Genomic DNA, 23,873 nt, shown 5'->3' with positions numbered 1-23,873 from the left:
GATTTCCAGTGGAGAAGGTTGCCCAGTGCCCTCTCCCAGCCAACAACCCCCTTGCATATAACCATTCCAATGTCTGTTATAGGTTTGTTTTTGTGGGGAAAGGCGGGAGCAGGTTTCGAAACCTGCTTTTCCAGAAAGCTGGGGAACTAGCAAATTCTTTAGAGAATGATCCAGTAATCCATGGTGAAGACTGTGAAGGGGAGGAGCCCTGTGGAAGCTTGTCAAGGTTGGAGGAGGGGGAAATGGGACACACAATAGTCTCTATTGACGGGAAGCACACATGGGCACACACACACGCACACACACACACACCCTGCTCCAGCCGGATGTGCAGGGCACAGAGGGGACAACTGGCTTCTTATGTTAATAATCTCTGCCCACAGACACCCAAAGCCCAGTTGAGACAAGATTTTTCTCCCCAGGGTGGTAGAGGGAGGAAGGGACCTTCAGAGCCTCCCAACCTCCCCAGTCAGGAGCAGGAATACCAGCCCCATGTCCAGCCTCATCATACCACATTCCTTTCTCCCCAGGTTGGTTCCTCCCTGGGGACATCTCTTCTGGATCAGGGCTCCCACTCTCAGACAACCAGGTGTTTCTCATGGCTAAAAAATCTCCCTTGCTCCCAAGGACCTTACCCAAGGCCTCAGGGGAGAGGGCACTGTGCCCCCTGGCATCAGGAGTTGGCTCATTTTGGAGACAACTAGGTCGGCCATCAGCTGTTTGTCTTCTTCCACGTGCTCTCCAATCAGGGGCATTGAGCTGTCCATAACCTTCGGGAGAAAAAGGAGTCCTGAGGGACCCTCACGCCAGGGTAGCTGGGCAGCTGGGTAGCACATCCCAGGGCAGGCTCAGAGCTCAGGACAGAAATGACCACTAGATGGCAATGTTCTCCATGCAAACACCCAGCCCAGTACCTCCCCGGGGAATGAGCCCCATGGAGACAGTTTTCCTCAGCTCAGTCTAAATCAACTCCGTGAATTCAGTTCAGTTCAGTCTACATTTGCTAGACCTCAGACATGTAACCAAGGGCCAGGAGCCTTTGCTGACCTTTCTTGCTCTTTTCTTTGGGGGAGCTGGTCTCCACCCCTCCTTTCCCATCTTGGCCCCCACCCAGGATTGGGGTTGGCTTCCTGAACCTGGCCCAAGGTCAAGGTTTTCCACAAGGCCAGAAGCAGTGAAAGTGGGCACTCGATTATGAACAAAAAAATGACATGAGTTGGAGTCGTCCCAGGTTTCAGAGAGAAGAGGGAAGAGGCAAGGCCTGTTCTCTAGGGCTCCGGCAGAAAACACTCCTGGAGAAAAACTCCTTCCACAGGGAGCAGGCTGCTTCTCAAAGGAGTGCTTATACTGGGAGGGGGCCTAAGAGATCATATTTCAACATCCACTCTTTTTGCAGATAGGGAAACTGAGGCCTAGAGATGGGAAAGACTTGCCCAAAGTCACACAGGCCAATGGTCCAGATGATTCCCCAGGCACAGGCAGCTGTAGAAGGTCTTGAAGGGGAGTGAGGCCTTGGCTGGCCCTCTGTCACCTCCCCCACTGTAGGAACCAGCCTGTTCACCCACCCAACCCCATCAAACACACTGTCTTGTTTCCCCTTTTCCCAAGCTCTGGACTCACCAGGTTCTCTCTCTTGTCCAGGTCCTTGTGCATGTCATTCCCTCTGCCCACTCCTTACCTACACCCCCTTCTCATCCACCAGGGAACACCTAGCCAGCCCTTCCTCCGGGAAGCCCTCATCTGTTCTCCTGCTGTCCTCACTTTGGTAGTCCCATTGGAGAGCTTACCCCACAGTGCCGTCATCTCCTGTTTATGTGTGTCTCCCCAACCAGACTGTGAGCCCCTGGGTTGGGGATGTGCCCTGTATCCTGTTAGACAGGTGTGCCCTCAAAAAGTACCTGTTGAATGGAGGAATGAAAGGTTCTTGCAGTAAATCCTGCTCCTAACGATAAGGATACTAATAAGTGCTATATTTTATTACTATGTGCCAGGCACTGTTCTAAGTGCTGGGTGTGGATTATTTCACACAAATCTCAGAATAGCTCTTTGAGATAGGTATCATTATTTTCCTTATCAAGATGAGAAAGCTGAGGGTCAAAGAAGTAGCAAGTTCAAGGACAGGTTGCTAGCAAGTCATGCGTGGTCCTTCCATGTCTCACCAATCACTGAACAGCTCCCTGTGCTAAGAACTGGGAACACGAGACCTGGATTCCAGTCCTAGGTTCTGCTACGGACTTGCTGTGTGAACTTGGGCAGGCTACTTTTCCTCCGTGGGCCTGCTGTTTTCCTCAACAATAAACTGAGGGGTTTAAGCAGCTTCGAAGACCCTTCCAGCTGGGACTTTGAAGGAGACTGGGAGTCTAAAGCACCTACTGTGATTGGGAAGCTGAAAAGCAAATGCAAAGATGTGAATGCAGATGCTATCATGGTCCTGAAAACTGCCCTCAAATTGAGCTCCTTGTGGGTTTACCCTGGGTCCTTGGCATCACGGATCCCAGTGCCCAGCACAGGGCAGCCTCTCGGTCGAAGTGGGCTGAGTTAAGTTATGACTGTGGAGTCTAAGTGCACACAGGCTTGTCCTTTCTCCCCCTGACCCTGCCCACCCCTTTTTGTTCTGGTTTCTGTTTCCTACATTCCCTGCAGTGGAAAACAGCCGCCACAAGGAAACTGAGGTCATAGCATTTTGGAATCCCCATGGTGGACGCAGCCAAAGGAAGTGGACACTCTGGTTTCCCCAGGGAAACATTTTTCCAGTGAGCAATGTCGTTCTCTGGACAGGCCATGGAGGGCAAGTTCAAGGGTCTTTCCCCTGAGTATTTCACTGTGAGGATCTTCACAAAACATGTCCCACAAATTTTATGTTCTCACCATAGAGGTGGCTGAAAAAATCAGTATTTTTGGATCTCTTCTGCTTTCTTTTCCTGACTGGGGAAAAATACCTTTTATCTTCCTGGTGAAAAAACTCCCCATCTCCCTTGGTCCCACTCTAAACTGAAAAACAAGGGAAACAATTCTGCAATGTTTCTGAGAGAAAAAAATATCTGAAAAGCCATTTTCCCCCTGGAACATTTTTGAGAAGTTTTTTTCTTGTTTTTTTGAAGTCCAAACCCACTTTTTTTTTTTTTTTTTTGTGAAAGGTCTTTCATCCCTGACCCTCTCAATGTCTGGAGGCAGGGAGCCTGGGCCCACGAGTAAAATTTTTGTTTCCTAAGAGTGAAAGTTGAGAAAACTCAGAGAGGCAGGAGCTCTTGGGGTCAGAGATAATGCTAAAGCAAGAGAGAAGGGGCTATACTCACAGGAGGGGCAGGGAAGGGAGTCCAGGAGTCCTTCATCAGCTGATTGCCAATCCTCTCACTGAATGGAAGCTCTAGGAGGCAGGGTGCCTGCTACAGTGTCCACTGCTCTATCCTCATCACCTGGCTTGGGGTCTGGTGCCCAGAGTAGGGACTCAATAGTGAATGGATGAATGAATGAATGACTGTGTGTGTGCCAAAGCTGAGTTCATGTCTGGTGGTCCTGGTGAGGAGAAGCAGAGGCAGGAGGGCCAGGAAGGGTCTTAGGAGATGCAGTGTGCCAGGCATTGATCTGAAACTCCCAGACATCCTCAGGAAGGTGGGAGCCTTGTCCCTCCAGGAAGCAGCCTGGCTCTGGCTTGGAAGCATATGTACAGGCCAGTAGTTCTGCTCCAGATCCCTTCAAAGTCCTCTGAGAAGGGGCTGCTGGGGGGATTTCAAGTACAGTGACCACTGGGCTAGAGGGGTGAGCTGTTTTCTAGAGCAGAACTTAACCTGCAAATATAGATGCAACTCATCCTTGGAAACTACTTGGCCTTTCTGGTGGGGAGGGGTTTGAGAGTTGGTAGCAGGACTGTATCCACCCTGGACTCCCTCCTTTTCACCTCTAAGCTGGCCGCTCCTAGGCTCAAGTGTGAATGCCCTCCTGGCATGGCTGGAGGAGAAGAGCAGGGCTCCCACCCTACGAGTCATCTGGTCCTGCTGCGCTGTGGGTCCCAGGAGTGGTGCAGACACACGGGGCTGGAGGACTGGCTGGCTCCTGCGGTCACCCGGGCCATGTGCTTCCCATTAGCCGCCCACACCCCGGGGAGGGGGCAGCCGCAGGGCTCTCCCTCACGTGCCTTGGCCTTGTGTCAGCACCACCCCTCTGCTGTGGTTTGAGGAGAAAGCCACAGAAAGGGAGTGCTGGAAGGGGCTCTGGGGGGCCGTGAGCATGGAGATGTGAGGTTGGTGAGAGAAGGGAGAACTCCAAGCCAGAGGGGCATTTTCAGGGGGAAGCAGTGGAGAGTCATGAGTTGTGGTGGGGGGCAGGGAAAGGGAGTCAGGAGGGGAGAGGGAGATTGTGGGACCAGGAGAGACATGGGGAGCCATGGAGGGGAGAGAGGGACTGTGGGATTGGGAGAAGCATGGAAGAGGAAGTTGTGTGTTGGGGAGTGGCAGGAAAGGAAGGTAATGGAAGGACTACAGAGACCTGTAGGCTACAACCCTGAAAGGGTTCTTTGGCTTGTGAGAGGTATGGGCTACAGGAAGGTTGTGGAAGAGATTCTGGGACTCAGAGACCCTCTGACTGTCTCTCTTACAATTATATTTCCTCCATTTACACCCTTGCACGTCTGTGTTCCCTTTCCTCATGTTCAATGCCCTGCCATTACTTGTTTACCATCCTTCCCTGCTAGCCTGCATACTCCATGTCTGTCTTGTTCAGGGCTGTGTCCCCAGAGCCACCCTCATGCCAAGCCCACAGGAGCCCCCAAGTACATGTTTGTTCAATGAACAGACAATGGAATCTCTGCATGGTGACTAGGGAAGTGTGCCCTCTTTACACATTTGTACACTGAGAAAATTTAAGAGGCCCGAGGGGACAGAATCTTGCCGACTCTTGGCCTGATGCTCTTCCCCTACTGTTAGGCCCATGGGTTGCAGAAACCTGTCAAACCTCATACGCAGACCTCTCAAGGCCTTGCTCAGAGCCCCTGGACATGAAGATGTGGCCAAGAATGGGAATCAGGCGTATGTGAGGTTAGTGGGTAAGGAGCCTCTGGGAGCTGCTCACCAAGGCCTGGGCTGCATGTGCCTCGGCCATGGACAAAGACACAGCTGACCGTGCTGGAGGCCACACCTGGACTCATTCCCTCTGGCATGCCTGCCCGGGGGTGGGGGCCAGACCAGGCCTGCTCCATCTCTTACCTCAATGATGTAATCTCTTCCATCTTTGCTGTGGACGGCCTTGACAGCACAGATGTCCAGGCCACCAAACATCTCTGAGCAGCTGTCCACCCATAGCCTATACCTGCAGGGATGGATAGACAGAGAGTGAGCATATGGGACAGGGAACAGGGAGAGGGAGCAGAAGGAGAGAGAGGCAGAGACAGAGGGATGGAGAGACACAGATAGACCACAGAGAAAAACAGGCTATGAGACAGATAGTGAAACACACATGTACTCATTCAGAGATGGAGACAGACAGTAAGACAAGAAACAGAGACGCAGCAAGAGAGACAGAAAGACAGAGAGAGACAGAGACACAGAGGCAGCGGGAGAGACAGAATGGATAAAAAGGGAGGCAGAAACACAGATGGACAGTGAGAAAGAGAGACAGAGAGAGGGAGAGAGACTAGAAAGAGTGCCAGGAGGGCAGGAAAGAGGAACGATGAGGGGGAGAAGGAATGAGAGTTGGGAGAGATCTCAGAGATCTGACCCCACCCCACTAGGACTTTGCTGGCTCCACAGTATTGGGGAGCTTTCCCTGACCCCATCTGGAGCCATCCCAGACACCAAGCTGCCTCCGAAGTCCTTTTCCCTTGAGAAAGCTGCTTGAAGGGCCCCAGAAATCCCTTCCAGGCCGCCCTCCCAATCCCAGCCTGCAGGGACAATGGGTGCTTTCTCCCCCTGCCTGGGGTGCGCAGGCAAGGGAGCCTGGCAGGACTGCTCCCGTCTGGCCCTGGGGGCCTGGCCCTCTGGACCCACTGCTTTTGTTCTCTTTCCAGCCACTTGATGGCTGCAAGGCCCGTTTGCTTTGCAGAAGATCTCAGTGCTGGACTTTGACCCTGCAACAAGGGGATGGTTGTATCTGGAGAGGTCTTCCCGGCCTTGCACTTGGCTTCCCTCGTGGTGACTGGATTTTGAGTCACAGGGGACTTTGTGTCAAAGTTCTTGCTTCTCTCCCCACTCTCCAGGGTCACACGGGGCACGCCTGCTCTGAGATCTATTTGTGTCTCTGAGCCATAAGGCCTGGAATGAGGAGAGATCATCGCTGAAGTGTTCCCAGAACTTATCCGCTAATGCCCCTTGAGGCACTGAGGGTACTGCCCATGAATTTGCAGAAGGGAAAGTGAATTCCAGGCCTGAGCAGACCCACTCCCATGGTAGGCTCCTGCAGAGATGGCCTAGGTGGCCTGGGGTTGAACAGAGCCAGAGAGATAGTGACCTGCTGCAGACATCTGTGAGCAGCTTGTGAGACACTGGGGAAGGCCGGGCTCACGTTCTGGAAAGGCTAGGAAGAAAAGGGCCATGACTGTCCCATGAATGCCCGCTAGGGGAAGGTTATGACTGCCCAGACCAGGTAATTCAGTTGTGCCAGGTAATAAGCACAACTCCCCTGAGTCTCGTTAGCATAGGTGGGTATCCAGATTGAAGTGCCACCTGGGATTGACAGGAAGGGAAGGAAGCCAACATTGACAATGCCCCTCCCTGCCATGGGCCAGCACTGGGTTAGGTACTGAACATCCCTCTCTCATTCAGCCCTCTGACTTTAGTATATTACCTCCAATTTAAAGAAGTTAAAGAAGTTCAGAATGGGTAGTTAACTTACCCTGTGTAACACAGCTTGGAAGGGGCAGGACCGCTCACTTTCAGTCATGCTGCTTCCTCAAGCTTAGAGCCCAGAACCAGAAATTCCATGAGGACAGTGACCATGTTATATCCTTCCCCTAAGTCTCATTCAGTCATTGTTGCTATAGCAGGGTGGGCCCAATCCAATCTCTAAGGGGAAGAGACATGGCATAGGCCTACCTAATTGCAGCACTGCAGCTTTCTGGGTCACAGTGATTGGTCCAGGGATGGTCATGTGACCTAAGCCAGGCCAATCAGTGAATAAGAAACTCAATTCCAGGCTTTATTGAATTGGTTGGGAAAGAAGTCTCTTTCTGCTGGACTTGACACGGTCAGGATGTAAGCCTGGAGCTGACCGGAATGAAGTCAACACAGAAGCAAGCTAAACGGAAGTGGGTAGAATAAGTTTTAAAGTCCTACCTGGAGCTATAGCTCTGGAGTTTTCATTGCCACAAGCCAATAAATCCCCTCCTTGGCTCAAACCAATATGATTTGTGTTCTAAACTTGCAACTGACACAGAGTTCTTAAAGGGAAGGATTAGATCTTTTCATCTTGGCCTCTTTAGTGCTCAGCACAACATGGCATGCAGTAGGCACTCAATATATGTTCACTGAACAGATCTTTCTGACCCCAAAGCCCACATTTTGTCCACAGTCATTGAATGCTTGCATGCAAGGTCACTGGGCACGCAGGAAAGGATGTCTGTGTGCTGCTGGCCCAGAGCAGGTGACTAGCCCTTCTTGTTTAAAGGAAGGAAGACCTGAGGGCCCTTCAGCCAGAGTGCATCCCTGCCATATTCATGATTCATAGGAAATCCACCTCTCCCTCCTCGTATTGAGACAGGAATAACTCTGAGAGGAGTAGACACCCCAGTAGCCCTGGTGCCCTTACAAGGATGCTTCCATGCAGCCGTCAGAGCAGAAAGAGACTGGTGAGGACTTCCTGCTCTCTTCCAGCAGCTAGGCAGGTCCAGAAAGACCCCTGGACTTGGAGACAAGATATCAGGGTTCTGTTCTCAGCTCTGTCATTGATCAGTTCTGTGACCCTGGACAAGTCAACTTCCCTCTCTGAACTTTCTTCCCCATCTGTAAAATGGGGTTATTATAAAACCTTCCTTGCAGACTGTTATGGGAAGTAAAGGGGATCATGCCTAGGAACATGCTCTGTTGGTGGTGAGACACTGGCCAGAGGGTGAGATGGCATTACTTACAGGGTCCTTGTTGTATCCCTATCCACTTCCCATTATGGCTGGTGCATCTCCCTAAACACATTCTTTGTCTCTTACCTCTCTGTCATGGCCACCTGCTCCAGCATGGCAGAGCCTGTGTTGGCCTTCCAGTTTCCAGAGATGGAGGTTCTCCTGTATCAGAACAAGTAACACAGTGAGGGCATTAGGGATGCTTGTCACTGATATGCTTTCATTTTTTGTGTTGGCTGTTAGGAGGCTCTGATTCACATATCTGGCTTACATTATGACATGTATTCTTAGGTACACATTCTGTCCTCAGATTTATTTTTTTGTTTGTTTTTATTTCCCTTTATGTTGATTGCCTTACTTGTTGGATCATAAGTATCTTTTTCTTCGGCATGTTTAAAATCTAAAAATTAAATTAAAAAATGCCTACACCATCAGATTAAATCCTTCAAACTTTGGCCTTCTGTTTTTTTCTGAGGGGGAGATAATAAGGTTTCTTCATTGATTTCCGCTTTGTGGTGGTACCAGGAATTGAACCCAGGACCTCTTGGGTGCTGAGCATGCACTCTACTGCTTGAGCTATACCCTTCCCCCTGGCCTTCTGTGTTTCAGACGAACTAGGATAGTAGAGCTCCTGGTGACTCTGGAATTTTGTTTTTGAGAGTCCCATACAGTAGGGAAAATGATCCATGGAGAGAAGTGATTATTTTCCAAGGTGAAGAGCCCTTGCCTTTTCTGCTCCAGGAATAACTGACCTCCTTTCAGGTGCTCCAATGCCTATGGCACTTTCCTGTGTTTAGGCCTCCATTCACCTTCTTCCCTTTGCCTGGTCCAGTCTTCATCTCCATCTTTGCCTCCCTAAGTCCTACTCATCCTTCAAGTTTCATCTGAAATGTGACTTCTGACAGCACACCTTCCCCAATAAGAACAGACCCTCCTCCACTACACCCTATACCAATGTTTAATAATGCTTATCTTACTTGTAATGACTGTTTTAGTCTGCTGTCTTCTCTGAGGGGAGGGAACATATTTGACTCATCCTTCTATAACTCTAGTATCCAGAAGTCCCTGGCATGCAGTAGGTACCCACTAATTACCTACTGGCTAAGGGACTGTGTATGCTGAAGAGAAACCCAGACAAACTATCTCTAATGGATTCAGCAAACGCTGAATGGATTTAAACAAAGTGGCAGAGGTAAAATGATTTGTTTCATGACCAAGGAAAGGCACGTGGTTGAAGGGTGAACCAGGAGAGGAATTGCTATAAAAATGTCTTTCTAAAAGAGAAAAAAAATGTATCTGAGGACAGCAGAAACTAAGAATAGATGGTGGAGGAGTCCTAATGACTAAGGATTGCAGTGACATTGATAAGATTCATGTCAGTTCAGTTCAGTTCAGTTCAGTTTAGTTCAGCTCAATGCAATGCAATTCAATTCAATTTGGCAAACAATCCCTGGGCCACCCTATGTTCTGGGTACTGGACTAGTCTAGTGTGCAGTGATGGCCCCTCCTCTGGCTGCCCACTATCTTGAAGGGTAGACGATCCTAAAACCAGAGTATAGGCATGGTAGGGTTAGCAGTACACACGAGGCATGAAGCACTCCAGGGAAGCAAAGGAGAAACCAGTCACTTAACGTGACCCCAGACGGCAGTAGTTGAGATGTGCCTGGGAGGATGAGAAGGATTTGGTAGAGTGGGATCTGTATGGTAACAAGGGAAGGTAAGAACTGACTTGAGTCAGACGGATGTGAATTTGAATCTTGGTTTCAGCATTTTCTAGATATATAACCATGGACAACATCTCTGAGTCCTTATTTTCTCATTGGTAAATGGGAATAATTATAGTACCATGCTTATAAGGTACTGTGTGGATTAAAGGAAAGATTCCCAGAAATCTCTTAGTACAATGGATGCTACTATTATTTTTCATTAAGTGGAGACAAGAAAGCCTTCTAATGCCAGAGGCAGCAGGAACACAAGTCAGACTGATCTTCTAAGAAGATAATGATAGTGCTTTCTATGTTCGAGGCATGGGTCTAAAAGCTTTTTAAGCACTGGCTTATTTCAGCCTCACAAAACTTAATGAGATAGACGTTATTATTATCATTCCCACCGAACGGCAGAAGCCACCAAACCATATCTGAGAAACTCCATGCTCTTAACCATAACTCTCCACGGCAGAGCCCATCACAGATTTGAAGGAGTCAGCTGGCCCAAATGTGATGCAGCTGCTGGGATGTAGGATGGCATGCAGACTGGAACAAAAGACTTCACCTTTATGACAAATGCATGATGTTGAAGAGGGAGGGGATGAATGGAAAAGTGCTGACCTAAGTAACTCTGGAAATTAGTGAAAATGGTATGAGTGAGTACAAAAGGAACTGTAGAAAAGTCCTGTACTGTACTTGGTGAAGCTGTTTCTCATGGGGATATGGCTTAACAGTTCTGGAACTGTACACATATACTGGGATTAAACAAAGACGTACATGGAAGGGGGATGGTGGGAGCCAGGTTTTCCTCTGTTGGAGTGGGAAGTCACAGATAAGCAACCTGGGAAGGCTAAGATGAATCATGCAGTACTAGATGAAAGTCTGAGACATCAATATGAACTCTGTTTAGCTTTAGCTAAAGATGGATATATATAGAAATAATTACAGACATGCGTGTATATACAAGTTGAGATACACACATATTTCCTAGCTCTGTCTGCTGAGAGAACTTAGAAACAATGACACCCAGTAGCAACAAGCCCAAAGGCCCAAGTGCAGGGCAGAAAGTGGGCCAGAAAAGACGCTGAATGGTCAGGGGCGGAGAGGGCATTTTACACTGAGGTCTGACACAAACCCCCTCCCTCGGACATCGGCCAACCCAGGGTCCAGGAAATGTCATAACTAATGACAAATTGGAGCTGTAAGGGCAGAAAGGCTTAGCATAAAGAATGTGGCAATGAGGTAATCTTCAAGAAGAAAAACTGGGACAAGGTGTCGTCAATGTCAAGTGGAAACGCTAACAATGAGGAGAGGAGGGAAATGATATGACGGATGGTGGAGGCCTCAGGAATGCACTGGACCATGCACTGAAATGTTCTCCAATTCAGAGGGGCTGGGGTTGGGGGTGAGGTGATCTTATCACCCAGAGGGCATCTGAGAGCAGTGACAGGTCTGCCCTGGCTTGTGAGTTGGAAGAGAGCAATTGGCAAGACAGACCAGAAGTATTTCTTGGCTCCATCCCTTTCCTGGCATATTTCCTTAGAGGTCAAGTGGCTGCATCTTCTCCAGTTTCCCAGGTAATGGCAGAGTGGAGTGGTTGCAACAGAGACTGTGTGGCCTATAAGGCCTAAAATTACCATCTGGCCCTTCATAGGAAAATGTTTGCTGACCCCTCATCCAGCCAATCCAGGTAGTGTAAGAGCAACCCTAGATAATACAGATATGAATATGTATGGCTGTGATCAATAAAACCTTATTTACAGAAACAGGTGGCAGCTGGATTTGGCCTGTGGGCTGTGGTTTTCTTGCCCTGACCTAAAGCACAGCTCCATCACACAGAAGCACACAGAGAGACTTTCCAGAGCCAGCTGTGGCAGTCCTCAGAGACGGAGCCATGCAATCAGTGCTCTGTATGCTTGGAAACAGAGCACTGGTTGCCTCTCTGGGGTCTCATCATTTCAGTGGAAACAATAACATTCCAAAGTGAGACAGAGAAGACTTGGAGCAAATAATACTTCTCTGAAGACTGAGCCCTTCACCTAGTGAAGAACTCCTACTCATCCTTGTAACCATACCTCCAGTGTTAGTCATCCTTTGCCCGACCCACCCCTGGGATGAATGCGTGTTGGATTTTCTGGCATTCATTCCTTTTATTCTAGTCACAGAATTTCTATGTCCACTGGATAATGACCCTGCCCATATTGCATACCACTTTGGTGGGCCTCTTCCTACTGGTTGTCTACCTTCCTCTAACCAATAAATATGTGACCACAGTGGGACTAATCCATACTGTTTCCATGAAATCACAATCTTGAGTTAAGCCATGAAAATGATTTGGGCAGACTGACTTCCTGATGGAATGCCACGATGATTGTCTATTACTTCTAGCTATCCAGATTCTTGGGGCTTCCCTGGATCCTAATATTTCTGAAATTGGTAGTTTGGGTTTTTGTTAGTTAGTTTTTTTTTTTAGGTTTCTAATCATACGTAGGTTTCCAATAAATTCCCTTGAAAAACTCCACCAAATTAGATGTGGTTTCTACTGCTTGCAGCCAAAGAAAGCTGATATAATCTCCTACCTGATCTTATTTGTCCCAGAGAAACCCTTTTGCAGCCCATGGCACCAGAGCCATCCTTTTTTTTTTTTTTTTTTAAATAATAAATACAGGTCAGATAATGCCACTTCTTTGCTCGGAAGGAAAGAGAAGGAAATCCAAAACCCTTAGCAAGGCTTCAAGGCCCTCCTTGATTTGTCCCCAAGTCTCTCTTCCACGTTTGCCTCCTATGACATACATCCCGTATATACTTGCAAACATGCCAAGAGTCTTTCTTTCTCTGGGAGGAAATAGCCCTCATTTGGGTAGACAGATTTCTATGCTGGGATAAGCTATGATGGAACATCAGCCTTCAGTTGAACTGACCAGAGAAGAAGGGCAGTAAAGGAGACAGAAAGGGAGAATAATGATGTCCCTACGGGATCTCTGCCCTGCTGGACATGTATCTATACTCTCTGTCCCTCTCACACTCTGCTCCTACCCTTCCCCCCAGCTCCCCAGCCCTTGCCCAGGGACTCACATGTAAGCCTTGTAGTTTGATCCAATTTTCTGGATGCGAATGTCGTACTTGGAGTCGATGAAGGCCTCGGTGGTAGCATAGGTTTTGGCCATAGCCACCATGCTTGTGATGTCCTGGTAGTCATGCTGGTTTTCTACTTTGATCTGTGTGGGAGGATGAGGGGGTAAGTATCACCCACCCAGCGTTCACTAAGCACCTACCCAGTGCTGGGACCCAGAACTGCATATATAATGACCTTGAGAAGGTCAGATGCCTGGCAAATAGGAAATAATTCACTCCACTACTTCCTGTGGAAGAGAAAGGCAGCATTCCACTTGGGGGAGTCAAGGGAATCTTTATAGAAGGGGTGATCTTGGAACAGGGTTTGGAAAAATAAATGTGATTCTCAGATGGACTACAGAGTAGGTGCACTCTGTGGAGAGCATGGAGGCTGGACAATGCAGAGGCAGGAGGAACCGGTGTGGGGGGGTGGGCTAGTAATTCAGACTGGCCAACATGGCAGGAGGGGGATGCCTGAAGGGAGTCTTCATGGAATAGATATGGAGGGCCTCAGCAGCTTTGGTAGGGGCTAGGATGCTAGCCTGAAAGCTCTGGAAAGCCACTTGAAGGAGAAGAGCTTAAACAAGAAAGTCGCCTAATTTGTGTTTTAGAAAAATCACTTAAGCAGTTGCGTAGAGGGCTGGATGGAAGGGTGTGATATGGGGTAGAGAGAGACCAGTTAGAAAGAAGAGAGCGTGTATGTGTGTTTGTACATGTGGTGTGCATGTGCAAGGTGTGTGCACGTGCGCTGCATGTGTGAAGTTTTTGGAAGATTGTGTGGGGTATGTGGAAGGTATGGTTTGTGGTTTATGTGTGTGGTGTGTTTGCACATGTGATGTGTGTGGTGAGTGGTGTGTTTGTGTGTGCAGTGAGTGTGTGTATGTGTGTGTGGGAGTGTGTATGCACTGGACACAGCCAGCTCTGCTAGACCAAGGCCTGGGGGAGAAACTCACTCATACTGTTTACTGGGCTGAGGCCAGGAACATGGGGTGGTGCCCTGGGGTCAGGTAGAGGTCTCAGGAGAGCTTCCAAGGCCAAGTGCAGGGGACGAGTCCAAGACTCCGTGATAGTGATCTCAACACATAACAGAGGCTGATTCCCAGCGCCTCTGGACAGCTGGGCGGGTGCCCCCTCCCCTGTCACCCTCACCCAGAAGGCAGAGGGGTTCTGATGCTAGGCCAGCAGTGAGCAGGGGCCAGATCCCCTGAGGGCCTGGGTGGGTGCTGAGCAGCCTGTTTGGGAGGCGGTCCTGTCCTTACAACCTCTTCTATCCCTTTCCTGCCTGCTCTTCAGTCTCAGCAGTGCCCTGAATACACCATCCCTCCATGATGATGCCCATCCACATCTGCCACATCTTCACAACTTACAAAGCATCTTCACAGCTTTCCTTTGGTACCTGAAACAGAATTGTGAGGTAGACACGGTGGGCATGATTATGAGCATGTAACAAATGCAGAAACTAAGATTTCTTACTTGTCTAAGGCTATAAAACAGCTAAACACAGAGCTGGGAATGAAACTCAGCATTCCAAAAGTACAGCTGTTCTTTGAACCATCTCAGGGTATCTACAAGTGCATGTCTGCTATTCCACCCAATAGACTGTAAACAATGATGGGGAGGGAGGCTTGGAAAACCTCTCTTCTTCACTCCCTGTGCATCCCAGTTTCAGTGGCAGGGTGCCTCCTCCCACTGGAGGCTGACCCAATCCTTTCTTCTAGGTCCTCTAAGGCTATGACTGCTTGTTCCCTCCTTCCTCAGTAATAGGACCCTTAAGTTTTATCTCATCATCTGGTCTCTCAGCTAAAGATTACTTTGTCCCAGTCTCCCTTACAGATAGATGTAGCCAAGTCTCCAAGTCTAGCCAATAAAAAGATGAAGAGACATTATGTGAGCAACTTCTGGGTGGTGACTTTAAGATAAAGGGAATCTTCCCTTTTCCTCTTTCTTCTACCTGGCTGGGATGTGTACATGATGGTGGGAGTTGCAGCAGCCTTCTTGGACCACAAGATGGAAGCTGCATGTTGAGGATGGCTGACTATTAAGGTGGAAGGAAGCTGGATTCCCAACACCATGGAGTCACCGATCAGCCTTGACTGTGTGTGCTCTCAGATTCTTATGTCAGAGAGAAGTAAATCCTAATCTTGTTTAAGCCACTGTTATTGTGGTCTTTGTTAAAGCAGGCAAACTGTATTTCTGCCATATATTTTTAGTCTCTTGCTCTTCACTGATTATCCTTTGGATCAACATGATCAATGAATCCACTAATCTCAAACTGTTCCTGCTTTTCAATACCTCAGTTACCCACTGCTCTCTCTGTCTCTACATCCTCATTTCCCACTCACTCCTAAACCCACTCTCTGGATTTCACTCCCCACCATTCTAATGAAACTGATTTGATAAAGGTCATCTTTGACCTCCTCACTGATAAATCCAATAGAGTTCCCTTTGGTCCTCATCTTGTTTTGGCTCTCTGTAGTGTCTGAAGTCACTGAACTTTTCAAAATTTGGTTTTCACCCCACTATTCTCCTCTGGTTCTCTTCCTTTTTTTCCTGGCAACTTCTTCACAGTCTCTGTTGCCTCCTCTTCCTCCAGTTTCCCCTTGGGTGATCACAGTGTTGTATTCTCAGCCAACATTTGGGACCCGTAGAGAGAGTTAGACTGACCGAAATGAAACAATGTGGGTGAGAGCTTGCGGGGACAGCTTGTCTAATTTAGTTTTGTCACTGGGTGGATGTGGAAAGGACCAGAACTACTTTTGCACCTTGGTTTCCTAGACAGCACAGCATACACTGCAGGCTGTCTCAGAGATCTGGCTGTGTACAACATCCACTCTCTTCTATAGCCATGAAATGCTTTGATCTAGGGGTGCATGCCTACCCAGAATAAATACTACACTTCCCCATCTCCCTGGCACCTGTGTGTGGTCATGTGATCATGGTCGTGTAATCATGTTTTGGACAATGGGATGTGAGCAGAACTTCCAGATTTGCCGTTAAAGGGAAGTGGGTGGGGAGGTGCTTTTCACTGCCTCCTTTCCTGTCCTGCTGGCTTGAGTGGGCATCATTGTAAACCTTGTGTCTGAAGGGCAACACTCCACAACAGGATGATCAACAGGATGGAAGGAGCCTGTTATGTGACAGGGAAAGTCTTAGCTTATTTAAGCACCTCAGGTCTTTGTTATAGCAGCTGTACCTTATTCCTAAGTAAATATTTGTTAAATGAATCATGCATATATTCATTTATTCACAGGAGAGACAAAAGGAAGCAACGAGAGAAAGTATAGATGTATGGGTTTAATTAATTAATTAATTAGTGCTGGTCTCATCTCCCTTTGTGAGCCCTTCTTTCCTACTGTAGTCAGGTGGTTTGGGGGTGGGGGGCACTCATCCTGCCCTCTCCAGGACTGAGCATGTGACCCAGGTTTCTCATACATAGGCTAGTAATTTTACTCTCAAATTGTATGATGTCCAAGTCCCATAAAACCTGGCTTAACCTCTGGCTCCACCCATGTCTATCTCCCCGCTAGGCTGTGAGCTTCTAGAGGACAGAAAATGTGTCTCATTCCTAGTTGTAACACTGGTGCCTGACATATTGCAGATGCTCCAAACATGTTTGCTGGATTGATTTTAAGAAGGCTGGATAGAGATCTGCTTGTAAATTGGAAAGGGGCAGAGAGATGGAAGGAAAAATAAGGGAGCCTGGGAAAAGGCAAAGAAAATGTGTTTCAAGGAAATGTGTTTTATAAGGTGAATTTTTCTGTAAATGCTCAGGCTGGATTCCACACTTACAGCTTCCTATTGTAGCTCCAGTGGCGCAAGAGGTTAGTGCATGATACAAGAGGTTTACAGCTTCCATCGTGAACCTTGAGAACCTGATGAAGTCAGGGACCCAGGAGAAGGGAGCAGGTGGCCTGGTGAGTCGGGGCTGGAGGGGACTTTGGGCTGGTGCTCAGGCCACAAAGGTAGGTGGGGTGAGAAGGTATTAAGGACAGGCAGTCACTGGGGATGGGGGATGGCTGCTGGCCCAGGGCGGGAGTTGTGGCACCTCGCTTTATTTCACCTCGCTGGAAATCCCTGTAAGTGTTCATAGAGACAAGCTGAAAACAGGAACCCCTAAGTGAGCTGTGATTCAAGATTACCCATTTGCTGCTTTGGGGACCTGTGCTGAGGTCCCCGTGGCCTCCCTCACTCGAGACTCAGTTTCATCCCACCTCCCTCTCTCCTCTTCCCTATCTCCCCTTCTTTGCTCCTTTCTCCACCTTCCTTGACTTTTCTCCCTCTCCTCCTCCTCTCCCTCGTCCTTCCTCTCTCCCACATCCACTGCCTTCTCTCATCTTTTCCCTCTTACTTTTAATGTCTTCTGTCTCCTCTTTGTCTCTTTCCCTCTGCATTTTCCCTTTGTCACCTCTTACTTCTGTCTTTTTCCAGTCTCTCCCTTTCACTTCTTTCTCTCCCTTCATTTCCCCTGATCCCTTCTCAGGGCCCATCTCCTTCCTCCTGCTTTCTTTCCATTTTGTCTTCATCCCTGCCTCCCTGTCTCTCCTACCTCTTTTTCCTCACTGTCTCCTCATTCAGTTTTGCACACTTTCCTCCTCTCCTGCTTTTTGAACTGCTTTCCTTTCTCATATGAGTGTGTGAGTGTATGTGTGTGCACACATGTGCTCCATCTGCAGGGTGAGCAAGCAGAGAAAGTGGAAACAGAGGTAGAGGAACTGGGGAGAGGAGTCAGGAGACGATTCTAAATTCACCTCATAGGTGTCCTATTCCAAATCCCAGTCTGGGATGGGAAAACCATCTTCTACAGCCTCGGCAGACTATGCACTATTTGCTTGAACAGGATGCTCACTACTAGGCAAGGCCACTCATTCCATCTTAGGGAGCTTGTTCTACTGTACATTCGACCAAGAGTGAACAAATGGCCCCAATTATTGATCATGCAGAGTAAGTCTTGGCCCTCTGCCTTGTGTCTGCTTTTCATCCACTGGAAGAGGGCCGCCCAGGTGTGTCTAAGTCCCTCGTCCCTCTCTTCTTTATACATCCCAATGTGAGCTGGTTCCAGATCCTCTACTACCTTGAAATGCTCCCCTTTGACATGCTGTTAAACCATGTGGTGTCCAGAATTATACACATAGTTCAGATGTGGTCCTACCAACTGAGACTGGATAAGATGTCACCTCACTTTATCTGGAATACACCTGGCTTAATCCTGCCTCAGAGCCTTTGCACTTGCTACTCCTTGATTGCATGGCTCACAGTCTTACTTCATTCACGCCTCTGCTCCAGCCTCACCTTCTCAGAGCTGTCGTCCCTGACCACCACATGTGAGGTTACTCCTCCCACCCAGCACCCCTCATCTACCTTACTCCATTCAATTTTTCTCCATAGCACTCCTAATATCACTTCATTATCTATTTATTTGTTTGTTGTCTTTCTTCCCTACCATTCCACTAGGATATAAGCTCTGCAAGAGCACTGCTGTATTTCAAGCACCTATAATAGCAGGGAGCAACAGGCACTCAGTAAATTAGCTGAATGATTGAATAAATACATCTAAATATTTATAGATATATATCGAGTGCCCATTATATTCAGAGAATTACTGATCATTTTCCCAGATACTACGCTGGGGGCTGGGATGCATTTAGGGAACAAGATTCATAACTCTTATCCAAATGGAGCTTCGTGCCTATTAATTATCTTGCTCCTATTAATGCAGCTAAATAAAATATTAGCTTTTCTAAGGTCCACGTGGAGCTTGTTCTAAGCCAATATCTCTAGATCATTTTTAAACACAAGATCCTGATCTCTCCAAGCTTGGACTTGAGTGGTTTTAATACCAGAGCAGGACTTTGTGTTTATCTTTTCCAGTCTTGACTGGAATCCAATATTGATTCTGTCATCTAACCTGTTAACTCTCCCTCTCAGCTCTATGTCATTCAAGACTTTGGTGAACTCTTCCTATACCCAATCCAGCTCTTTGACCTTATCTAAGTTACTTCTCTGAGCTTTAGTTTCCTTACTTCTAAATGTGACTATAACAACTATCTTGCAGGATTATTATGATTTTTAAATGAAATTACAATGAATGTCTAAGGACCTACCTAGCATAGCACCTGGTACCTAGTAAGTGCTCAGCCAAAGTTGTTTATCTTTAATCGGATAATTGTTGAGATTCTTTGCTGACATTGAACCATTAATCAACACTTTTTTTTTACAGTTATTTATGCAATTATTCATCTGGCACCAAATCTATCTCCTGTATAATCATCCAAATTGATGAGGAAAGGTTCTTCTTTTTAGATAAATTCCAGCTAATACAGAAGGAGTAGGAGAATTAGAATGCCATCCTTCTGCAACAATTAACTTAATGCAACAATATATCTAGGCAACAGTGATCAATGCCAAGACCACTGGGAAAGACTGATGGAGAACTTCCTAATATGTAGATCAGGCAGACAACACCTCAACTCACAGATCAGTCTTAAATCCTAAAAGAGAGACAGTCAGATGTGATCTTGTCTACAGATATGCAAAGAGAAACACCCACTATCACCTATGAAGTATTTTTGCCAAAACCCAGAACTTGAATCAGATCAAGTCTCTATTTCCAACCACCAGTTATAAGAAATGCAGACAATGGTGGAACACTAATCAGCCAAATTCAGAAGGCAGAAAATTCTACTGGAAGATAAACTTTCCTTCCAACAATAAAGTGATGAGAAAAATATAACAGAAGGAAGGGAACTGTTACAGATCAAAGAAGACTTCTGTCATACCAACCATGTGAAATATGAAGGCTTTATTTGAATACAATGAAGAGAAAATCAATTAACAGAGGACTATTGAATACTGACTATGTATTAGATATTAATGAGTTATTACTAAGCTTTTAGGTGTAATAATGGTAATTGACTATGTTAAAAAAGAAGTCCTTATATATTAGAAATTCATGCTGAACTATTTACAGATCAAATGATGTGATTTCTGGGATCTGCTTTAGAATAAACTGGTGATCCACAGAGACAGAAAGTAGATGAGTGGTTGCCAGGAACTGAGGGGAAGGGGGCCTGGGAAGTGACTGTGAATGGGTGTGGGGTGATGAAAACGTCTTGGAATTATATAGTGGTGATGGTTCCTCCTTCTGAATACACTAAAAAGCCACTGAATTGTACTTTAGAAGGGCTAATTAATCCCTTGAGCCAATTCTTTAAATAGATCTCTTTCTCTCTATATATACATTTCCTATTGCTTCTGTTTCTTTGGACAACCCTGATGAATGCACCATCTCAGCAAGAGCTAAAGTGAGAAGACAAAGCTGTGACAGAGACCACCATGGCCAAGAACTGGTAGACTCACCCACTGATATAACAAGGTTGGGTTACTGGAGATCAGAGGTTCTGAGATGGTGCTTTCTTAGGAAAAAATTATGCCAGCCTACCACTCCTCCCTTGTTCTACATCTGGTAGGAGCTTCAGTGGGACACCCAGCAAGACTGATATGTGCCTGGTGCTGAATCCTTCCCAGGCCATTTGCAGGTGAGCATCCTGCCTTTGGTTTATCCAGGCTAAGGATGTGAGTGGCTTCCTGTGGACCACAGGTGGGCTGTGTGGAGAGAGCATGAATTTCTGGCTGAAGTAGAGATGCTGCCATCTGCACAGCCACCACCCTGGTCCAAGCCACCATCATCCCTCATTGGACTACTGCAATCATATCCTTTTGCAATTCCTCTTGCCGAAGCCAAACCTCAGACTAATTTCCTCAGAATCCCTGGGCGTGGGCCAAGGCATTATTATTTTTGGAAGTTCCCAAGGCAAATGTGTGCAGTGCAGGTTGAAAAGTTTCTATGATCTGGTTCCTGGTCATCTTTCTTTTGCACTCAGCTGAACTTGTCCCCGCTTCACTGCCTTTGTACTTGCTATTCCCTCTGCTTGGAGTAATTTTCCTGAATACTTTCCCACGGCTTGTTTCTTCAGGTCTCAGCCCAGAGGACCCCTCAGAGGCTTTTCCAACTACCTGATATCAAGTAGTTACTCCTTCCTGCTCACTCTGGGAAGTATCTAGTTATTATTATTTTTTCTTACCATCTTTGACTATCTGAAATGACTTATCTGCTAATGTGTTTATTATCTCTCTCCTCCACTAAAATGTAAGCCAAATAAAACCAGGGCCTCCTGTGTCTTGCTAGGGAGACAATATAACAGAGTGCTGAAGAATGCAAGCTCAAATCCCAGCTCCATCACTTACTAGCTGTGTGACCTTGGGATGTTACTTAGCCTCTCTGTGTCTCTTTCTTTGTCAGCAAAATGTGGGTAACTTGTTAATGTAAAGAAACTACTCCACATCAAATATGCATGACTTGAATTTTTGTTGAGCATTAAATGAGATACATGTAAAAGGTTTAGAAGAGCTCATGGTTCATTATAGGCATTCAGTAAATGTTAACTACTATTATCATTCCCTTTTATACCCTTAACACCCAGCATAGTGCTGGGCAAACAGTAGATCCTCAGTAAATATTTACTGAAAGAATGAATGAAGGGGTCAGTCAATGGGAATATCTGGGTGAAGAGAATCCAGGCAGAGGGGAAAGGAGGTGCAATGGCCCTGGGACTGACACTGCCTGTTGAGAAGAGACTCACAGATATTAACTGAATACCGAGCCTTGACATCTTTTTGTGGAAGCTGAGGACTAATAGGGATTTATGCTTAAAAAGGGGCAAACCTACCTCCCCTCAGAGGTGAACAGTGAGAATTGGGCAAAGATCCTTCCTAAGAAAATGGTTTGGAATCAACCTTGATACAGAGACACACAAGCAATTGAAGTCCACTGCCCTATTTCAATAGCCTAGAAAACATTTTAGGCGAGTGTGACCAGCAGCTCACCCCAGCCAAATTTATCTCCATCAAGGTTCTGTAGAAAGCTCAGTTTGGAGCATGCTCCATCTGGTGTGATGGCAGAGACACATTTGTTTTTTTCAAAGATAACTACATGAGGCAATGTACTGAATCAGGTTATTTACGAATAAGCTAAAAGCTAGGAGGAGATCTACCCAAAATAATAACTGTAGCTTCAGAGTACTTACTCTGTGGTCTCTCTTTCTGGCAACAATTAGCTGGCTGAGCCAGCTGGATATTCAGGCCACTCCTAGTTCGAGATAATAAAACCATAACCCTGGCACACAAATAGATGCTTGTTTTTCTGTTTTTATAACAGGAAGGTGTGCATCCAGCTCATTCCAAAGTGGTATACGCTTATTAAGAAACTAGTAAAATGGAGTGAAGAGATGGGCTAAATCTCTGTTTTACCTTCCAGTAAAATTTTCCCAGTCTTGCAACTCCTAGACTTTCAAGGCAGGTCTAAGTATAGATTCTGTGCTTATATCAATAACATCAGGCCAGGCTCACACAGTTTAGCTCTGAATCAATTCCTGAGCTCAGCATCAAAAGCTTTAAAGAGGTAAGTGGGAATTGCAAATGACCTAATGCAGAAGTTCCCAAACATTCTGGATTTATGACGCTCATCTTAGCAATTATTTCACAACATTCCAAAGCCGAAAGAAGTACCAAACGGCTTCATTTGTTAAGTAGTTAGAGCTACACAGCTTAATAAATATTTATGTCCTAACAACTTAGTAACTGAAAAAAAAATGAAGCACAACATATTTTTATTTCATTCTTAAAAAACTACAATTACTTACTAATGGGATGTGTGTGCTTGCTGGGCACTGCACAAATTCCCGAACCTTAGGATCAAATCAGACCCTTCACCCACATTTCCTGTTCCACACTGATTTTCATATAGTACTTGCTTTTTAGCATAACCACACCAAAACCTCAGTTTTGCAAAGATGTGACATCATTGAAAGGAACATGTTGTGATCTAATGTTGAAACTGTGAACCACTTTGGCTAGTAATTTGCATGATGTCCGACAGATGCCGAGAACTGCTGTTTTCCTCTGAAAATTTAAAATACACTCTGCTGCCCTAGGGTATTGGGTGCACGGTTTAGGATCTGTGGACCTAATGTTATTACTTTTGGCATTCTCCCCAGCAGTGAATAACACAAGCCTCTGGTGCAACATCCCTGTCTGTTCTTCATGTGAAACGTAGGTCTGAGAAACCCATGGGGGCAGGACATCCAGTAAACCAGTCCCTACTTTAGGAAAATTACAAAGATACTATGCTTTTTAAAATGATATAAATTCTATTCGAGATTGATTCATCAGGACCATGCTCTCAGCTCAAAGGTGGGTTAGTTAATGAGAGTAAGCAGACAACTTTCACTAGTCCCTAAACATATCTGAAATCAAATAAAATGTTGCCTAAGTGCTGCATTAAACAGATAATCACGGCACAGTCCCTGCCATTGAGGAGTCCACAGTCTGTGGGAAAGACAGATACATGGGCAGACAATTCAATAGATGGTGACTGATGCTGTGACAGAGGCCAGTGCAGGATGCCAGGCATGTGGCACAGGGACCCTGATGTACCTGGGGTGGGTACCAGGTTTCCCAGATGAGGCGATGGATTCTACTCCAACTTTGTTTGTCTTGATCGTAGAGGGGAGGATAAATTCAAACCCAAAGCTTCTTTTCTTTTTTAAGTCACAAAGTTACAGTTCACAGTGGGTGTTGGCATAAAGCTCTACATATCTCATTATTTTCACATGTACTCTTTCAAGATACCTATTTCTTATTGAGCACTGACTATGTGCCAGGAGCTGTTCTACACCGTTTACATATAGTATTCCATTTATTCTTCACAAACAACCCTAAGGGTGTCTAGCTGTGATGTACCCACAGAAACCCTGTCTCTGCAAATAACTATAAAACTGGAAAAAGTTAATGAGGTACCTGGTTTGAGGCAGTGGGAATAGGCTGAGACAAGGGACATTCAGGAAGTGACCCCCATGTGCATCTCAGGCTTTCTGCGCTTCCCTGGGACACTCCCACCCACTGGTCTCCTGGCACTTCCTCAACTACCCCAGCTCTTTCCTGCCTTTGAGCTT

The 23,873-nt window shown here is 46.6% G+C and overlaps 1 protein-coding gene across 1 annotated transcript in view; it reads right to left on the bottom strand.

The window, feature by feature from the left end:
• SYN3 (synapsin III) overlaps positions 1-23,873 on the bottom strand; it is a 444,384-nt gene that overhangs the window by 11,593 nt on the left and 408,918 nt on the right. The window contains 4 exon segments of the mRNA XM_032493378.1: positions 636-770; positions 5,202-5,304; positions 8,132-8,206; positions 12,826-12,968. Coding sequence (XP_032349269.1) covers positions 636-770; positions 5,202-5,304; positions 8,132-8,206; positions 12,826-12,968 — 456 coding nt within the window.

This window comes from Camelus ferus, chromosome 12 (assembly GCF_009834535.1).
Source record: "Camelus ferus isolate YT-003-E chromosome 12, BCGSAC_Cfer_1.0, whole genome shotgun sequence".
NCBI classification, from domain to species: Eukaryota; Metazoa; Chordata; class Mammalia; order Artiodactyla; family Camelidae; genus Camelus; species Camelus ferus.
This window is presented reverse-complemented; position numbering and strand designations above follow the sequence as displayed.